The 21,034-nt window shown below is 39.4% G+C and overlaps 1 protein-coding gene across 1 annotated transcript in view; it reads right to left on the bottom strand.

Annotated features, from left to right (window-relative positions):
• Positions 1-21,034, bottom strand: part of nek10 (NIMA-related kinase 10) — a 235,924-nt gene that overhangs the window by 32,531 nt on the left and 182,359 nt on the right. Inside the window, exons 23-28 of the mRNA XM_072575222.1 lie at positions 18,379-18,454; positions 16,091-16,220; positions 11,094-11,164; positions 6,988-7,201; positions 5,292-5,475; positions 4,811-4,897 (exon numbers count right to left, since the gene is read on the bottom strand). Of these exons, the coding sequence (XP_072431323.1) occupies positions 4,811-4,897; positions 5,292-5,475; positions 6,988-7,201; positions 11,094-11,164; positions 16,091-16,220; positions 18,379-18,454 (762 nt within the window). The remainder of the gene's footprint in view (positions 1-4,810; positions 4,898-5,291; positions 5,476-6,987; positions 7,202-11,093; positions 11,165-16,090; positions 16,221-18,378; positions 18,455-21,034) is intronic.

Genomic DNA, 21,034 nt, shown 5'->3' with positions numbered 1-21,034 from the left:
ATCATTTCTCTAAAGCTAACATTTCAATTGAATTGTTATTAATTCCCAGTTTACATGCATCAAGCAGTTGAAAAATTTAGTACTTTAATACCTAATTATTCAACCTTGCTTTTAAGTGTGATTTTTTTCCCTATATTTTGATGTATCTCAAATATAATCAAAATGCTGTAGCTGAAGTCTATCAAAAAGCTCAGCCCTAAATCTGCTCCCCTTTATTTTGAAGCCCTAGTTCTAGTTTCACCTGCCAGTTGAAACAACCTCCGTGCTTCTATCTTATCTATTCCCTTCATAATTTTATATGTCTCTATAAGAATTGAATTGAATTTATTGTCACATGTACTGAGTCACAGTGAAAAGCTTTGTCTTGCGAGCAATACATGCAGACCACAGAGTTAAGCAGCATAGATAGTAAATAATAGGTAAACAGCAGCAAAAACAAAAACACAGGTACAGGTGAATGCGAAGAGTTTGTGAGTCCATTCAGTATTCTAACAACAGTAGGGTAGTAACTGTTTTGAAAACGGCCGATGCGTGTGTTCAGGCTTCTGTACCTTCTCCCTGATGGTAGAGGTTGTAGAAAAACATTGCCAGGGTGGGATGGATCCTTGAGAATGCTAGCGGCTTTTCTTGACAATGGGGCTGGTAGATGGATTCTCTTGATGAGAGGTTGGCCTTTGTGATTGTCTGGGCTGAGTTCACCACTCTCTGTAACCCTCTCTGATCTTGAATGGTACAGTTGCCATACCAGGTAGTGATACATCCAGACAGAAAGCTCTCAATGGCGCACCAATAAAAGTTAGCCAGGGTAATCACCATCATACCAACTTTTCTCAGCTGCCTGAGGAAGAAGAGACATTGTTGGGCCTTTGTAACCAGTGTGTCCGCATAGAGAGTCCAAGAAAGCTTGTTGTTGATGACCACTCCCAGGAACTTGACACTCTCCACTCATTCCACCTCTGTGCTGTTAATGTGTAGGGGGCATGAGTAACATCCCGCCGAAAGTCAATAATGAATTCCTTGGCTTTGCTGGCATTGAGAGCTAGGTTGTTCTCAGTGCACCATTTTTCCAGGTCTTCAACCTCCCATCAGTAGTCTGTTTTGTCACCATCTGAAATTCGATCGACTATGGTGGTGTCATTAGCGAACTTGAAATTGGCATTAGTCTAGTATTTGGCGGCACAGTCATGGGTATATAGTTAGTACAGTAGGGGGCTGAGCACACACCCATGGGGGGCTCCAGTGTTGAGTGTTAGTGAGGAAGAAATATTGTCCCCAATCTTCACTGATTGTGGCCTGTGGGTCAGGAAACCGAGAATCCAGTTGCAGAGTGTGGGGCTTAGTCTGAGATCACTAAGTTTAGTAATCAGTCTCAAGGGGATAATAGTGTTGAAGGCTGAACTGTAGTCAATGAGTAGGATTCTTACATAGCTGTTCTTGGTGTCAAGATGGGCAAGTAATATGGTATCTGACGTGGATCCGATACGCAAATTGGAGTGGGTCAAGAGTAGTGGGGAAGCTGGAGTTGATTAATGCCATGACTGCCCCCTCAATCTGAATTCCAATGAGAACAGTCTCAGTCTCAGAGTGTGATGACCTTTGCACAGAAAGTGGCATTGTAATGAAATTTTGAAATTACATTTAAAGTGTCTGTGGTATCTGTAAGTGAAGGTTTGGAGGACAAATTTAGTTCAAAGAGGCTGACATGCTGCCTTTGTCACAAGATGGGGCACAGGAAGGCTGCTGAATACTGGGAAAACAATTGTCTAGTCAAGGTGTATTTCCCCCAGGTAATAACGTCCTGACTGTTGAAATTCATGGCAAGATAGGAGTCTCTGTTACAATAATTGAGAGAATGAACTGACAGCTAGAAAGCTACAATAAGGGCAAACGGTCCCCATGTTCATCTGGTGAAGCAGGGAAATCAATTATTATTCTTGCGTCAGTTATTGATGAAACATTGAAAACAATGGTAGGGTCTAGGGCACTTTAGCTAAGGTAATGGTTCTGAAAGAGTTAACTTTGGAGGCTGCATGAAACTGTACCCAACCTGGTGAGCCAAACTGCCTTGGATGAACAAAGGGAGAGTTTAGTTTGAGATTCAAATGGAGACAGATGTCACCATAATCTTGGCTAATATGTCTAACTAGCTAATGTAACATATACCTTTTGCTATAATGGAATACCACTTATCACATCCTTGTTTAAACAATTATCTCTAACGGTTTATCTCTTACCACTGTTAACCAATAGGCCCTTGGACTTGGTGTGGAAGGGAAGGCTCATTATAAGAAAATAATATAGAATTGCCTAATGGCATGGTTAAGTTTAAGTCTTCCAAAGAACAGATTAAAACAGCATTGATTTATTGCAGGATTAAAAGCTTTAAATTCAGAAATATAACAGTATGTAGATACCGCAATAAATTAAAATAGCTAAAAGGCAAGAAGTCTATCTAATCACATTAAACAGAAAATGGCAGGATAAATAATACTATCTCAAAGATTAAATATCAGAAATAGGCCAAATAAAACACACAGTTGGACATCTTGGAGGAAACATCTCTTAAGATATAAAACTTCTTCAAAATTAAATACTAAATATTAATCTGAACAAGTAAATACACCCCTGTATTCAATAGGACCTGCAAATAAGAATGTTATAAATCATTAAGATATAAAAGGAGAAATGTGTACTTTTGATAATGCTCTAACAGCTTCTGATAAAGACTTTAATCTGCGAATAAAAAATACTTTCGAAAGAAGAAGATTCAACGGAAGAATCTAGCATCCAGAGTAATAAATAATTGTGCTAATGATCTCCACAGATTAGTGCAAAGCTGTGACTGTGGAGCACTGAAATCAGAATTTGTTAGAAACAGAATAGTTGGAAATATTGATGAACGTTTGTCAGATCCATTGCAGTCCAAAGAATACTTGACTCTGGAGAAAGCTGTTAAAATTGTGTAGAAGCAGAAAGCAGGAACATCCACAGATAAATCCTGAGAGAAAAAGGACAATATTTTCATAACTAAGCAACAGAATCTATCTAATTTATAAGGTATAAATGCTCCAAAGATACATATGACAAGCTAATCTAAGAATAGTTCAAACAGCAGATACTAAAAGCCAATGTTAGCAATGCAGAACAAAAAAAGTCTTATAAGCACAAACAATGCCCAGTTATGATAGATCACTTCCAGAAATTACAGAATTAGACTGCAATTTCAGAGCAAGAAAAGCTACTCATGGAAAAATGATAATGTAATAGAATTACAACCATTAGAAAAAAATTCAAGATATTCCACATAAATTGATAATTCACTAAATTGAGATTGACAGAACCATCATGTCAATGATGGTATCATACATTTTAAGCTTGACTCGGGGAAGTATTACTGTCCTTTCAAATCAAATACCATGTCTGAACTATGAAACTACACAGTTCAGATGGAATAACTTCCAACATTAGAGGTATGCTACAAGTAGATGTAGTGTACCTGGACTTTCAGAAAGCTTGTGATAAAGTCCCACATAGGAGTTTAGTGAGCAAAATTAGGGCGCATGGTATTTGGGGCAAAGTACTAACTTGGATTGAAAGTTGGTTGGCTGATAGGAAACAAAGAGTAGTGATAAACAGCTCCAGTTCGGAATGGCAGGCAGTGACCAGTGGGGTACTGCAGGGATCAGTGCTGGGATTGCAGCTTTTTACAATATATGTTAATGATATAGAAGATGGTATTAGCAAAATTGCTGATAATACTAAGCTGGGTTGCAGGGTGAAATGTGAGGAGGATGTTAGGAGATTACAGGGTGACCTGGACAGGTTAGGTGAGTGGGCAGATGCATGGCAGATGCAGTTTAATGTGGATAAATGTATGGTTTTCCACTTTGGTGGCAAGAACAGGAAGGCAGATTACTACCTAAATGGAATCAATTTAAGTAAAGGGGCAGTACAGAGAGATCTGGGTGCTCTTATACACCAATCAATGAAGGTAAGTATGCAGGTACAGCAGGTAGTGAAGAAGGCTAATAGCATGCTGGCCTTCATAACAAGAGGGATTGTGTATAGAAGCAAAGAGGTTCTTCTGCAGCTGTACAGGGCCCTGGTGAGACCACACCTGGAGTACTGTTTGCAGTTCTGGTCTCCAAATTTGAGGAAAGACATTCTGGCTATTGAGGGAGTGCAGCGTAGGTTCACGAGGTCAATTCCTGGAATGGCGGGATTACCTTACACTGAAAGACTGGAGCGTCTGAGCTTGTATACACTTGAGTTTAGAAGACTGAGAGGGGATCTTATTGAGACATATAAGATCATTAAAGGATTGGACACTCTGGAGGCAGGAAACATGTTTCCGCTGATGGGTGAGTGCCGAACTAGAGGACACAGCTTACAAATACAGGGTAGACCATTTAGAACAGAGATGAGGAGAAACTTCTTCACCCAGAGAGTGGTGGCTGTGTGGAATGTTCTGCCCCAGAGGGCAGTGGAGGCCCAGTCTCTGGATTCATTTCAGAAAGAGTTAGATAGAGCTCTCAAGGATTGTGGAATCAAGGGTTATGGAGATAAGGCAGGAACAGGGTACTGATTAAGGATGATCAGCCATGATCATACTGAATGGTGGTGCAGGTTCGAAGGGCAGAATGGCCTACTCCTATTGTCTATTGTCTATTAAATAACATTGAAACACAAAGAGAGCAATAGAGTTAAAAATAGACACTTAAATCACAATTAACACTTACCATGTTTGATTCACTTGATCATAACATCCTTGAAATAGCAGAAGCAGTTCAATGTGTTCCACTACACTTACCCAGAGTAGAATCCTTTATGGGGCTTGGACTGGAACTACTGGAGTGATCTGAAATGTTCAACTCATCATCCATTTCTAGACATATATCTATAGTACAATAGAAAGTAACACTGACACATTTTAAACTGAAGACGTATGAAAAATATCAGTGTTACAACAACAATTTCATAGGTTTTATATCTGTTACCAATGAAATAAAAGTTCATATCAAAACCATATAACCATTTTACAACTCGCAGCCTTAAGGATATCATTGGAACAGATCATGACACAGTTAATATAAAATATTACGTTCTAATTGTTTACAAAATTTCTGAAATATTATCACTATTCACATTTTCAAAATGCCAAAAATAATTACAATGTATATTTTAATTAAATTATTTGTATTATTTATTCTACATTTAATAACATTATAGATATGCTAATCCTTTATTGCAGTAAATCTCTACCTATTTAATGTTAAGAAATTCAGTTATACCTTTTTCTGTGTTCTCAGCAGAATTAATGTTCTCAATAAATATTGCATCATTCAGTCTCTCATTCCCATCTTTAATATGCTGTGCATGTGTATCATCTAATGTGCTATCATTGGTTTCTGATGACTCACTCTTTAGACTGGTTGTTCCACTGCTGCTTCCAAGATTTGACTTATCATAATGGTCCTTTAATGAAAGAAGGTAAACTTTACTGTAGAAGATAATTCACCATTTTAATTGCAGAATTTCCCACACAATAATTCAACTACATACTGCAGCTTAAGTTCTGTGGAAGACACTTCAAATTTCAATGCACAATGTGCCATTAAAAATATAACTCATATTTGCTTGGTCAGTGGAATCAATAGAAATTTCTGTTGAGTAACATTAAATTCGAAACAGTATTGTCAGTGTTTGCGAAGATATTCCTAAGTAAGCCTATATGTTTCACATTGCTTCTCACGTATAGAGAAAGCCAAGCAAAGAAAGGAGAATGTGGTTGATGAGTGCAAAAAGCCTCACTTGGCTGAGATCTGAACACTAGAGAGCTGCCAAACTGAGTCAGCAGCAGGCTGGTGGGCGGCACGGTGGCACAGTGGTTAGCACTGCTGCCTCACAGCGCCTGAGACCCGGGTTCAATTCCCGCCTCAGGCGACTGACTGTGTGGAGTTTGCATGTTCTCCCCGTGTCTGCGTGGGTTTCCTCCGGGTGCTCCGGTTTCCTCCCACAGTCCAAAGATGTGCAGGCCAGGTGAATTGGCCATGCTAAATTGCCCATAGTGTTAGGTAAGGGGTAAATGTAGATGTAGGGGTATGGGTGGGTTACGCTTCGGCGGGGCGGTGTGGACTTGTTGGGCCGAAGGGCCTGTTTCCACACTGTAAGTAATCTAAACCAAAATGAGAAAAGAATCTTCATGACCTCAACCTCACCAATCTAACTGTTGAAGATCATTTTTTTCTAAGAACATTGGTAAGAATGGTTACTGTACAGGCCTTGTTGAAACTAAGCTCCAGTTTCACATCAAGAACACCCTCCATTTTGTTGTGCAGCACTATAGTAGGATAGATTAGTAACACATTTAGACATTGAAACTTGTATGCCTATAACATTATATGGCTCAAAAGCGGTGGAATTGCATAATATTAAAACCTGTAACCTCATGGCCCCAGCACATCCCATGTACCTCCTTCACCATTCTGCCATATGGCCAACAGTGGTTTAGTTAAGGATGTGGAAAAGTATGTTGAGAGCAATAGCAGGTGTATCCTGAAAATGGGGGCCAATCTGGTGAAGCTGAAGGTTAAACAGTGACTGTATTATGTGTGAGATAGACTGTGCAATCTCACAATTGATTAAAGTAGAGAATAATTAACACCATCATTTTTAACATGACTGTCATCTAGATTAGAGCTGAAAATGTGTTGCTGGAAAAGCGCAGCAGGTCAGGCAGCATCCAAGGAGCAGGAGAATCGATGTTTCGGGCATGAGCCCTTCTTCAGGAATGTCATCCTGTCATCTAGATTATTATATTTCAAATTTAAGTCTTGTGACATCAAAAATGCTCAGAATGTACAAATCAAAGAAAGTACAGGCAGCATATAAAAAGAGGTCATGAATAAATATTTCGTCTAATCTTACACTGAATCTAATGGAATACAACGTTCATAATATTCCAACAAATAAAATTTAAATGCTTACCTGTGATAGCATGGAGATCTGGTGATGGTAAGTCATTACATTTCTGTTAGCTTCCATGAAATACCTCTGTGTGCGTCTTCTCTCCCGATCAAGCTTCTTCTCCATTGTTATCTGCAGTGTGCATAAGTTATCCATGTATTTCATCATAACATCTGAAATCATTGCACTTACTTCCACAACATCTGGTCGTTCTTCTGAATCAGGGGTCAAACACCTGTGGGAATAGATATATTTACATACAAAACAAAATTCAGCTTCTAAATAAAAATGCCATGGCTTTTAAAGTTGCACATGCTCAACTGAATACATACATATGAAAATATATCATGTAACTCCAGTACCACATGATGTGTTGCAGAAGCCTATATGGATGCTGAGAAATCCTCACAAAAATGTTGAAAATAGTAATAGTATATTGGCTTCATGCTTGGCAGGGACAATTTAAAGTCACAAAATCTGCATTTCTTTGATGATCCAATAGCATGAAGTTGCTCTAAAACCAACTGTAGACACCAGTTCCATTGTTCAAAAAATTTTATATCGACCTGTTGAAGATGTATTAAAAATTATAAATTGCAGATATGAAAGGCAGAAGTTGCGGTAATATCAGGGCAGCTGCAAGTCCTCCATTCATCTGAAGCAGGCTGTAAGAAGAAGTAATAACTACACCTCTCTGTTCCCAAGAAAATTAGACATTCTGATGTGACTTGTCTTGAATATTTCAAAATTCAGCATGGCCAGTATATTCAATTCCAAGTACTATGGGTTTTATTTACTGATTTTACCGTCTGGGAAAATGGTATGACCTCAATCTGTGCTGCAACCATTCTATGATTCCACTTTCTAGTAGTAGACAAGCCTTAAGACAATCCTTAACAACTTACACCACCTTGTATGCTTTTCACAAGCAGTGTGCCAAGATTCTTGTTAAACAAAAGTGAGATACCAATTATCGGGGAGTAATGCTGGAGTAATGCTTGTTAAACATCTTGCGTAAGACATAACTCATCTCATTAATATTCAATTTCCAATTTTACTAAGCTCCCAAACAAGCTTGATGTCAGTAAAGTTCAACAAGGAAACTACAGTGCATACCTGGAAGATTCAACTTGCTGCTTGCTCTGAATGACAACAATATTGCTTACGACCAAATTGCAGTCAACTTTTAGTGCTGCTGCATGTGGTGAAAGATGGTGAGCTATTCTGAACAACTGAGGAGGCAGCATGGAGGGCATAGAGGTGAGTGGTGTGGAAGGTTATCAAGAACGTGTGAGGGAAAATAGTGCATATTATAGTGAGATTGGCAGAGCATGAGCCTTAGTGGGAAATGGCAAAGTTAGAGGGAATGTGAGGTGGCAGGGAGAAGAGTGTAGCACTTATGCTGGTGGAGTACATATGTCACTGATCTTCCTGTGGCACTGCTGGACATTCCTCCACACCCTGGAGACATACCCTGACCCGGATGGCACCTGGCACCAGGCTGGCAGGGTCTTATGGCATGGCCTCTTTTCATGGTACGCTAGAAAGAGGATGCTTCTCATCTAGACCATCTCCAGGTCCCTCTCAGAGGATCACAGTGCCATTTTCATCTTCTCACCAAGTTCTGACTCTGTCCATTAATAAGGTTGTATCAAGCAGGCTGGTTTGTCCAGGATGGTGTTGAGCTTTCTAAGCACTATTGAAGCTGCAATCATCTGGACAACTGGAAGTATTTCATCCCCTGACTCATCTTGCATACTTCAAATTGGAGGATTGGTATGACCAGTATGTTTCTAGGCCACTTCACACAGCAGTTAGGATTTTACTATTTTACTCAATCACAGGATATGTCCCTGGCTAGGCCAATAGACAATAGGTGCAGGAGTAATGAATCCAGAGACTGGGCCTCCACTGCCCTCTGGGGCAGAGCATTCCACACAGCCACCACTCTCTGGGTGAAGAAGTTTCTCCTCATCTCTGTCCTAAATGGTCTACCCAGTATTTTTAAGCTGTGTCCTCTGGTTCGGCACTCACCCATCAGCGGAAACATGTTTCCTGCCTCCAGAGTGTCCAATCCTTTAATGATCTTATATGTCTCAATCAGATCCCCTCTCAGTCTTCTAAACTCAAGGGTATACAAGCCCAGACGCTCCAGTCTTTCAGTGTAAGGTAATCCCGCCATTCCAGGAATTGACCTCGTGAACGTACGCTGCACTCCCTCAATAGCCAGAATGTCTTTCCTCAAATTTGGAGACCAGAACTGCACACAATACTCCAGGTGTGGTCTCACCAGGGCCCTGTACAGCTGCAGAAGAACTTCTTTGCTTCTAAAGGCCAATATGTAATTGCCCTTGCTGCAGTTCATGGGCAATACAGTGCTGTTAGGAACAAAGTTCCAGGATCTTGACTCAGCAGCAGCAAAGGAATCGCAAAAATGTTACAAGTCAGGAAGATGTATAGCTTGGAGTGGTAGTTGCAAGTGGTGGCATTTCCATTCATTTGCTGTACTTAGCCTTATAGGTATGTCAAGATGTCTTTGGAAGATACTATCCAAGGGCTGTTTGTGAGTTGTTGCAGTGAATCTTGTAGATGGTACATATTTCAGTCAGTGTGCATTGATGAAGGGAGTGAAAGTTGAAAATGGTGGATGACTGCCAAACAAGTTAATCAAGTTTCTTGAACATTGTTGGAGTTGCACTCATCCAGGTGAATGGAGAGTACTCTGTCATTCTTTTGACTTCTGCCTATTAGTTGGTGGACAGGATTAGGAGAGTTAGGAGTAAAGAGTTTTGAGTCACATTGATGTCAAAAATGATTAAAGCAGCGGTTTGTGTTCTCTAAAGGTCATGAGTGAAGCAGGGTTTACAGCAATCCCAAAATACTGGCTCTTAAAGTGTAAGCCTAAATTGTGGAGAAGCAAGATGTATGTAACATTCATGTGTGTAGAGTGCTTAAGGAGAATAGAGTGGCAGTGCTGTAACACATGTCAGGAGTGAGATGGAAAACTCCTGACTTGCTTGGATGTGTGCGGCTCCAAGAACACTCAAGAAGCTTTGTCACCATTCAGGACAAAGCATATACAACATCCATAAATAATCAGACCCACCACCACTGATGCTCATTAGTGTGTACTATCAACATGAAGCACTGCATAAATTCACCAAGGTTCCTTAGACAGCACTTTCCAAACTGATGACCACTACTATCTAGATGGACAAGGGCAACAAATACACAGAATTACTACCATCTGCAAGTTCCCCTCTAAGCCACTCACCATCCAGACTTGGAAATATAACTTTATTCTTTCAGTGTTGCTGAGTCAAAATCCTGAAACTTCCTCTCTAACAGGATAGTACGTCTATTTATATCTCATGGACTGCAACTGTTCAAAATCGTAACTTCTCAAGGTCTATTAGAGATAGTCAATAAATAGTGGCCCAGCAAATGCCACATTCTGTGAGTGAATAAACAAAATATGCACCAAATATTTAAAAAAAACAAATGAGATATTGACATTTATTAAAAAGGATTTGGTGTACAAAAGTGAAGAAATCTTCTTGCAATTGTTCCAGGTCTTGGTAATTACACAACTGAAAAGTACAGTTTCCAGTTTTGATCTCCTTACCCAAGAAAGAATATACTAGCCATGGAAGCAGAGTGACAAAGGTTCACTGGATTAAATCCTGGGGTGAGACATTGTCAAGTACCAAGAGTTTGAACAGACTGAGCCTATATTCCTTAAAATTGAGAAGAATGATTGCTGATCTCATTCAAACATAGGAAATTTTGATAAAGTAGATACTGGGTGAATATTTTACCTAGCTTTAAAATCTAGAACCACATGCAAAAGTTTCAGAACAAGGGGTTAGCAATTGACGAATGGGATGAGGAGAAATTTTTTTCGCCTAGAGTTATGGATCTCTAAAATTTCCTACAAGAGGGCTGTGGAAGCTCAGTTTTTCCATATATTCGGGACAGAGATTGATAAATTTCTGGATACCATCCTATGGGATTGGAAGTCACAGCTGAGGTAAAAGATCAGTCATAATCACATTGAATGATGGGTATAATTAGAAGGGAAGAACAGACAGCTTCCATTTTTATTTCTTATGGCCTTATGCTCTTACCTTTTAATAGTTTCTAATACTTTGCAAGAATAGAGTCCTTCTGGTACTGGTTGATAAGCTGCTTCTACAATCTGTTATAAAGAAAGTTTAGAAAATTATTCATAGGGAAGAGAAAGTCAAAAAAAAATTTTGTCTAATGTCAATATTAACCCTATGTTGGTAGGAATTGGTGCAACAACCAACAGAAACAAAAAAACTGAATAGTTTACAGAAGCCCCTAATCAATTTATAGAATTATAGAATCATAGAATGGTTATAGCACAGAAAAAGGTCACTTGACATGTCATTGCCTTGCTGGCAAATCTAAAAATATTGTTAACATTATGTATCTTTAATTAACTTCACACTGAAAGGTTTTCCACTAGAAACCCTGGACACTAAGTGAGTGGAACTGGGTGCCCACCATACTACTTAGCTGAAAATATGATTTTTAAAACTATGCTTCACACAATGGTTCAGATTTAGCCATTAGTGACAAAGCAAAGGTAATCCCCACTGACCTTAATGAGAGTTGCCCGTAACGTTCTAGCATTTTCAGTGGCATGGATCTTCCCTTTCCCGCTGGTAATTTAAATTTTGTGCCACATCAAGAGGATCTCCAGGAATGTAGCAATAGTGCAATCAACAGGGTCAGCAGCCAAATGCATTGAGGTATTTGGAAGGGGAAATAAAGCACTGTATCCCCACTATACCCACCTCTCTCTAAAGACATCAAGAGCATTGATGGGCACTACATGCTTCCATTGCAAGGACATCTGGTTATGAATATAACCACGAAGAGGGGCAGATAGTCAACAGAGATGACCTCCTCCATAGTCTTGGGTCTGCTTTATTTTTCTACCCAGCAGTGCTATTACACACAACTGAGCGACCTTCCCACCACCAAAATCACCATGACATTTTTGCATTACTTTTAAACCTATTTTAAACCCATGTCGCCAAAAGAATATTTACAAGCAAAGCCTGTTATGAGCAATGCAAACCTTCAAAACTGAGGGAGGTGTAGGGAGAAAAAGCAGGAACTTAGTCAAAATGGGGTTGGAGGGGGAAATAAAGCATTGCATCCCCCGACGTACTGACCTCTCTCTAAAGGCATTAAGAGCATTGATGGACACCACATGCTGCCTCTCCAATGAACCCAGGCATGAACATAACCACAGAACAGGGGCAGACAATCAGCAGAGATGATTCCTTCCATGGCCTGTGTCTGTGTTGCATATATTTTTAAAAATTTAACTTATTTTTCTAATCATCCTGTTCAGAGATATCAATACACACCTATGGGCCAGGAACCCATACTCCATGAGCTCTACAGAGAAATAAATTATTAATTCCCCATGGGCCTATTAAGGATTACCATAGGATCATTTACTGTTTTCAGTTATTGTGATTGATTTATTTCTACTGGCTGTTGCTGTGATTGTAGAAATGTTAAGCTATTTCCAGAACTGTTCAAAATAACTCAGGTATACAGAAAGGGTGTTGCATGAATTAAAAGATTTTGTTCTAACTTTGCGGATTCTGCATATAACAATTGCTCCCAGAGATGGGAATAGTTTGTTTCCTCTTACCCTCAGGGATGTCAGGAGGAATGAGTGGAAGCAATATTGAGCAGAACAAACTATTGGTAGAAGCTGGAGGAAATAGAGTTGGAGGCCATATTACAGTGCTTATTGGTCTTTCCATTTCTTTTTATTATGATATTATTGTAATATTTTTATGATGCTCATTGTCTTTTTTTATGCCAATGCTAATTTGCAAAGTTTGACTTTTAATTCTGTCCAGAAAATTGTTGAGGTGTGAATATTAAATAATGTGATAAAACAATGAGTAGAAAAGTACAAAGTAGTTATATTCAGAAACTTAAAAGTGATCTGTTCAACGTCTAGTGCAGAAAAAGATGAGGACATCTTTTTCTGTGATTTATATTTAGTGTGATTTATATTACATGTTGAAAGTTAAAAAAGAAAGTCATTATGTCGAGAAGTGAATTAATAGATTAACCATATATATCAATACTCTGAAAAAGCAAACGTGGTTACATATTGTTGTATTATATCTCATAGTTAGTATGTCATTATACCTTTAAGAGACATGCTCTTGATATCATTATTACACCATAACATATGAGCCGAAGGTACAAAGGTCGGAGACTCTATCTTAATTTGGGTCACTTGATGCATAACGCACTGAACCAAAAAGCTGAATGTTAGCACAGAGAAAGTTATGTCTGTGGATATAATATTTGAATAGTCAAGCTGCAATAAATGTCTGAAGGATCTTTCAATACCACATTCCCCATGTCCTGTTTTCTTATGTTATTGAGATATTAAGCATTGCCACATCAGTTAAAGATTGCTGGAGACAAAACAAATATTATGGTGGCAGTGGTGGTATATGGGCACACATGTGCAGGAAATCTGGTACCAGATTGCAGAACAAAACACAGGTGACCAGCACGAAGACACCAAAAGCACTGTAAGAAAGGCAACTGTAAAGAAAGTGCAAACATGCAAATACATATGTGAAGTTCATATTCAATTAATTAAAGGCAATTTTCAGAAAATAAACTCCTTCCAAATTTCATTTATAGCTTCGATGGTATGAAGCAATCATAAGCGTTGATTTTTTTTTAATTGACTGGTGGGATGTGGGCATTGCTGCCTGGGCCAGTATTGACTGCCATCCCTACTTGCCCTTGAGAAGGTAGTGGTGGTGAGTTGTCTTCTTAAATCACTGCTGTCCTGTGCTAAATCTAGACCCACAATGCCCTTAGAGAGAGAATTCCAGGATTTTGACCCAGTAGCTGTGAAGGAATGGCAATGTATTTCCAAGTCAGGATAGTGAGTGACTTGGAGGGGAGCTTGCAGTTGGTGTTGTTCCCATGTATCTTGTCCTTCTAGATCGTGGTCACTTGGGGTTTGGAGGGTGCTGTCTAAGGATCTTTGGTGAATTTCTGCAGTGCATTTTGTAGGTAGTACAAACTTATGCTGCATAGTATTGGTGGTTGAGTGACTGCATGTTTATAGATGTGATGTCAAAAAAGTATGCTACTTTGTGGTGTCAAGCTTCTTGTGTTTTGTTGGAGCTGCACTCATCCAGGTAGGTGGGGTGTTTTCCATCACACTCCTGACTTGAGCCTTGGAGATGCTGGGCAGGCTTTTGGAGGGTAATAAATTGAGTTACTTGCTGCAGTGTTACTTGCCTCTGATAGCCTCCTCTCCTGTAGCCACAGAGTTAATATGTGTAGTCCAGTTCAGTTTCTGGTTAATAGCAATGACCAAGATGCTGATCATGAGGGAATTCAGTGATAGTGATGCTATTGAATTTCAAGGAGTCATAATTAGACTCTTTCTTACTGGAAATTATTCTTGTATGGCACTTGTTTAATGTGAATGCTACTTGTCACTTGTCAGCTCAAATCTGAATATTGTCCAGGTCTTGCTCAAATTGGAGGTGCACTGCTTTAGTAGCTGAGGAGTAGTAAATGGTGCTGAATATTATGCAATCATCAGTAAATATCCTCACTTCTGACCTTATACTGGGGAGGAGGTCATTGGCTCAACCATCTTCAGCTGATTCATCAAAGACACTACCCTGAAGAACTCCTGCAGAAATTTCCTGGAGCTCAGATGACTGATATCCAACAACATCAACCATCTTCTTTTGTGCCAGATATGACTCCAATCAACGGAAAGCTTGCCCCCGATTCCCATTGACTCCAGTTTCGCTAGGGCTTCTTGATGCCACTCTTTATCAAATTCAACTTTGATGTTAAAGGCACTCCCACCTCTGGAGTTCAACTCTTTCACCCATATTTGGACCAAGGCTGATATAAGGTCAGGAGCTAAGTAGGCTTGGCAAGTGCTGCTTGATAGCACAGTCAATTTCATCATGTTGTTGATGATCAAGAGTGGACTGTTAGGATGGTAACTGCTCAGGTTGGATTTATCTATCATGTTGTGGACAGGACACATCTAAATGACATCTACAGCTCATTTCTTCATTTGTACTTGTTTGGGACCTGTTTCTCCATCCTGTCCCTGGGAATCAACACATTTCTGCAAATCTTAGTTGGTCACCAAAGGAAGAGTTAGAGAACTAAGAGGCCAGTGAGAAGGGCATCCTTCCAATGTTGTGCTTCCATTCTTGTCACTGAAACATAGGATATCAATCTGGAATTGAATCACATTATTGCCTATTGAGGTTCCTTCAACTAGAAACCTTCCATTGACAGGTATGGATCTTCATCACAGCTGCACTCTTCCATTGATTGGGAAACCCAGAGGCTGGATAATGCTAATGCCATAGCCAAGTTAATCGACAATGGTAAAGCCCACTACTGCAATGATAAGGCTTTTAATCCCACAGCCAGCACCTTCACTGTGAGCAGGTCAGCACCCTGAAAATTCTGCTCAAAAAATGGAAGGCAAATCAAATGCAAAATTATGGTTTGATAAGTTAAATACTAGTATGAGGATGCAGTTCTTCGGTTGAACAACCTGTGGAGATATGTCTTTATAAACCTAGAAAGAGAAAGCTAAAGTGAAAGAATTTAGCAGGTAAGATAGGTAAACATTTCAGTAGAGATAAATAAAACAATCCAAAACAGGAGCATGTTGGTAGATTGCACATTGAACATGCTTCATATCCTGTACCCAGCTAGACAAATACAAAAATGCTAAGTTTCAAATGATCACAACAATTTATATCACAGGTGCAAGGGTGCTCATAGGTTGCTATTGATGAGGAACAGGGAAATGGAAGAAGAACGGAAGAAATTTGATTGTAGAGAATCTTTCACATCCCAGGAGATCCCAAAGTGCTTTAAAGGTATCATAAGTATATCCTAAAAATACATTTACAATTTGGTTGCTGACTTCATCATTTTTCAAATTCAGAGATACCGCATCAGCTGAAATATTTAACTTTTCATTTACTGCTTGATTTTGTATTAATTTATAAAAAACATTTATTGGACTGATTAATATTCCTACCTTGGTTGCCAGGGAGAGCATGTTACTGCTGTAAAAAGGAGGATTTAAAGTTGCCATTTGATACAGAATGCATCCTGCGGCCCAAATGTCTGCCTTCTCTCCATATGGTTCACTCTTCACTATTTCTGGACTGAATGGATCATTAGTAGACTATAAGTTAAATGTGTACACAAAGGAGTTTATTATGATTACAAATCACGTCTGCAATCTCTCACCCCCGAGCAAATGTAGCCTGTTCAATTTTGTGGCATTGTGGACCTGCCAAAGATAATATAAGTTCTATGGCCAAGGTTCATCATCAAAATTGTTCTACATGTATTCAGATAAACAAATTAAAAGTGCAATCTGTTCTGCACTTTGGACAACTTCAGAACATAAAAAAGCAAACTCTTTTGTTTTACTACATTACCTATTAGAAATCCTATTTGAGATTTGTTTGCTGTTTTGATGTTCTCTCACTTGTGTGCAGTCCTTATCACCAAAATGAACTTTTACAGAAATGGTTTAAAAACTAAAATAAATCAAAAAAATTGTGGGTGCTGAAATATGAAATAAAAAATAGAATTTGCTAGAGAAATTCAACAAGTCTAGCATGATCTGAAGAGAGAAAGCACAGTTAACGTTTTGGGTCCAGTGACCCTCTTTTATTTGTAGAACTGAGGTGACCACGTATTTTTGTTTCTATTGAGCATCTCTCTTCATTCCCTTCATTTCAAATTACTTCAAAACAAGAGTAGGTTGAGTTGAATTTCACACATAATCCTTTGGATAATCAAAATTGAAACCTGGAACCAACCAGCAGGTGGTCTACTTGCTTAAAAACAATAGTAAGTTTACTAATATCTCAAATTTGTAACATAATTGGTGACTGCTGTAAAAATAGGGTAACTGAGAACTTACAAACCCGATGGATTAGACATAAACCAAGGTCTAAATTAAGGATTATAAAACAGGTGTCCAAATGCAATGGGTCAGATTTTCCAGACAGGAGCAATCTCACACAGATTCTACTCAGGTTTCCATCAAAAATATGTAGTCGTACTTCCATTCCGACAATTCAATCATAACACAAAATTTTCATAGGAAGGTGAATCAGAGCAGTCAGCTGTTGTATTTTGAAATGTAAAAGTCCTAGCAACCACTAGCAACCAGCTACTGTCAGAGGGTAAATAATATAAGGGATGTGTAATGTTAGGATGCTGGGAGGATATAGTGCCACATAGGGTGCCAGCTCAGTAGGATGCCTATAGGGTAGTGTGCCAGCTGATTTAGGTGCCAGGTGTGTAGGATGTTGTGAGAAGGGGATAGTGTGCCAGGGCACGAGGACCCAATAAGTGATGCAGTTATAGGAAGGTCAGGGTAAGCGGGAGAAATCATGGAGTGTGTGGCTGTTGGTCTGGCAGTGAAGGAACGAGAATGTGCGGTCAGGTCCAGTGGTAGAGTTGGGTCTAAAGGTGGAGGCAGGTTGGCTGGACATATGGGGATGTTCAGGGGTTGGGTTGGGTCAGGTCTAGTGTGGGAAGTGGTTGAGGTGTTTGGATGGTTTTGCCTGGGGATGAGGTGGGGTGGTTGGGTCTGCAGTGATAAGTGGAAAGGTTAGGGTCTAACAGAGGGGAATTAACTGCTGATCATGGTGGGATTTTGCATCTGAGGGGTGTGTCATGACCCAAAGGATATCATCTCCCCAAGGGGTGTCAGGTACCTATAGGGGAGGGACATTGAGTCCCAGTGAATATCAGGGGATATTGTGTCTCAGAAGGAGATCATGTCAGGGTTCGGGGTCTGTAAAGGGTTTGGTGTAGTTAAGTGTGTGAGAGGCAAATATAAGGTCAGTTGAAATAGTTACTTCACGAGTCAGACTATGTAATTAATAGCCTAGCTTATCTTGAGTACTATTTTACTTAATTTTGTCAGAAGTCTCCAAATTTTCTGATTTAAATAATAATTTTCTAGGTGTGGTAGAATTGCCTGGTGGAACCTTCAATGCCCCAGGCAATTCATTTGGAGTGCCTTATGATTGGGATATTACAGGGTCCTTAAATGGAACTCCCATCTACACTGGGAAAATGAATGCCTAGTCAGCAGAAAATCCATGTTAAATCCAAATCAATGTGAATTACTTGTTAGATTTAATAAAATGAATCGATTACGATCATATTAAACTTGATTTGCAAATAATTTTGTAGTAAGCCAGCTCTTTAATGTATTAAGTCTTGTAAAACACAGCCATCCCTTAGTGTATCATGATCTAAACAAAGGCTTTAGTTAAATTCTACATTTATACTTACCAGGAATACAATATAGTCCCAACAACTGAAGTCATTTTGCTGTTTTCTTGTTTCTGTTTTGCAAGGCCAAAATCAGCTACAATTGAAAACAAGCAGAAAGTAACAATAATAATAGCATGGGACACAAAAACAATTACTAATCGTATTGGGTTAGTCACATCAATCATGTCTAAACCATTGTATCACTGCATTAGATAGAAGTTCTAGAAAATGTGCTCATATAAATTAAAGTTAACAGTAAGTAAAACATGTCTTTCTGAAATAGTTCTGTCCAAGCAAGGCATGAAGTTAATTTGAAAATAAAGACAGAACTTACAATATAAGAAAACATTATGAGAAATAGATGATTCTAGAGGATCTTCAATAATCATATCAAGGTTACACATATTTCTACTGGGATCCAGCACATACGATACAAAGTTAATTTTTGATTTGCAGCACAATCAGACAGGTAGCATCTAAACCACTGGAAACACCCATTTCCTTGTTCTATCAACTGAAAAGTCAGAAAAGCGACAAGGCACCTGGCTACATTTGGCTGTTGAGACAGAATTCAGGAGATTCCCCAACTCACTAAATGCACCTCAGTAAAGTGCAAGCTGAAATGTGTGATTTTCATTCCATGATGGATGGTGGGAGGATAGATTTCAGCCCACAGATCTAGTAAGGTGTGGGTTTGCAGTTACAGGGGTGGGAGAGTCCTAAGGAGTCTTTCTTTGAAATGTTGTTAGGCCCTCTAGCTCTCAAACCTCACCCTCCTTCATCCCTCCATCCACTTGATAGGCCAATCCACTGCCAAATCGTTCCTCATCCTGCATCATTGCCTCTCATACCCTTCATGCCAACAAATGCTTTTCAACTATGCCCAAGATTCCTTGTGCCCTCATACCAACACAATGCCAACTCACACCTTCCACTTACTCCACAGGTCTTTCATGCCCCCTGTGCATAACTTATATTTTCCACCCACACCCAGAATCTCTCATATCCTCCATGCAAACACAATGACAACTCATACCTCTCTTTACACTTCATATCAACTCAATGCTAACTCATGTCTCTCATCCACTCCAACACACTTGTGTGTGAAACCAACTTTTAAAAACCCATTCAAGGCTTTTAAAAGTATTAAAGTTGTAAATATTTTATAGGAACAAATACGTCTATTCAAAACCCACATCAAAGACAGCAAAACCGTAAATAAAACTTTTAAATAATTAATCAAACTATGAATTCAGAAGCCCACGCTAAGACAAACGTAGCTTTCTAACCTATTCTAACCTATTTCTAACCTATTCTCTTAATCAAAGCAGTCTAGTAGAGGGTTTTGTTCAATTCTCACTGACAGCTATATTATATTTGTCAAAGGTTAAACTATAAGGGATTTAAAAATAATTTTAAATTATGACAGTTGTACAGACCTTATCCATACTTCATGGCTACACCATCGATTCATAACTCCCACACTATGGACAAAGGGTCATGTGACAACTAAAATGTCACCTGGTTTAACTCACAAGTGAGATAAATGCTCCCTCCTTAAGGTTTCCCTCCTTAGTGTTCATGCCATGCTCCCTTCCCTTACTGGCAAAATTAGATCTGCTTAAAATGAAGGTGAAATTTCCACATTGAGATCCCAACTCCACAAAAATGTAGCCCTCTATAGTTTTAATGATGCACACTAGTGATCAAATGTTGCTAAGAAAATATGTTAAAATTCCATTAGATCAAAGGAAGAGGCTTATAATGTAGCCAGAAAAAAGTGGTAAACTAGAGAATTGGGAGAAATTTAGAATCACCACAGGGTTGAACAAGGGATAGATAATGGGAAAAAGAGAATATAGAGTCATAGAGATGCACAGCATGGAAACAAACCCTTCGGTCCAACCCGGCCATGCCAACCAGATATCCCAACTCAATCTAGTCCCACCTGCCAGCACCCGGCCCACATCCCTTCAAACCCTTCCTATTCATATACCCATCCAAATGCTTTTTAAATGTTGCAATTGTACCAGCCTCCACCACTTCCTCGGGCAGCTCATTCCACATGTACCACCCTCTGTGTGAAAAAGTTGCCCCTTGGGTCTCTTTTATATCTTTCCCCTCTCACCCTAAACCTATGCCCTCCAGTTCTGGACTCCCCGCCCAGGGAAAAGACTTTGTCTATTTATTCTATCCATGCCCCTCATAATTTTGTAAACCTCTATAAGGTCACCTGTCAACCTCCAACGCTCCAGGGAAAACAGCCCCAGCCTGTTCAGCCTCTCCCTATAGCTCAAATCCTCCAACCCTGGCAACATCCTTGTAAATCTTTTCTGAACCTTTCAAGAATGGAAGCTAATGAGATACACTAAGATAGACCATCAAAGCTTCTTTTGGATGAAACCTAAAGGCTATGAATATTTAAACACCACTTTTGTGAGCATGCAAATAGACCTTCTTTGTAATTACAAAGTGGTGGAAAACACCAGAAAGCATCTGCCCAGGTGTAATCCAAGACTGAGCAAGATAGAGGTGGAACCTGGGAGCTAATGAAGAGGAAATCTTCCTTCCCAGCAGCATCTCCTTGGCTGCCGCTCCTTCATGATATTTACCCTGCCACCCAGCCTTCTCCAGTCACTGCACTGCCTGACAGGGAGCTCTTCCAGGTGCCAGG

This window comes from Chiloscyllium punctatum, chromosome 8, assembly GCF_047496795.1.
Source record: "Chiloscyllium punctatum isolate Juve2018m chromosome 8, sChiPun1.3, whole genome shotgun sequence".
NCBI lineage: Eukaryota > Metazoa > Chordata > Chondrichthyes > Orectolobiformes > Hemiscylliidae > Chiloscyllium > Chiloscyllium punctatum.
Note: the sequence above shows the minus strand (reverse complement) of the source record. Positions and strands in the feature narration are given on the sequence as shown.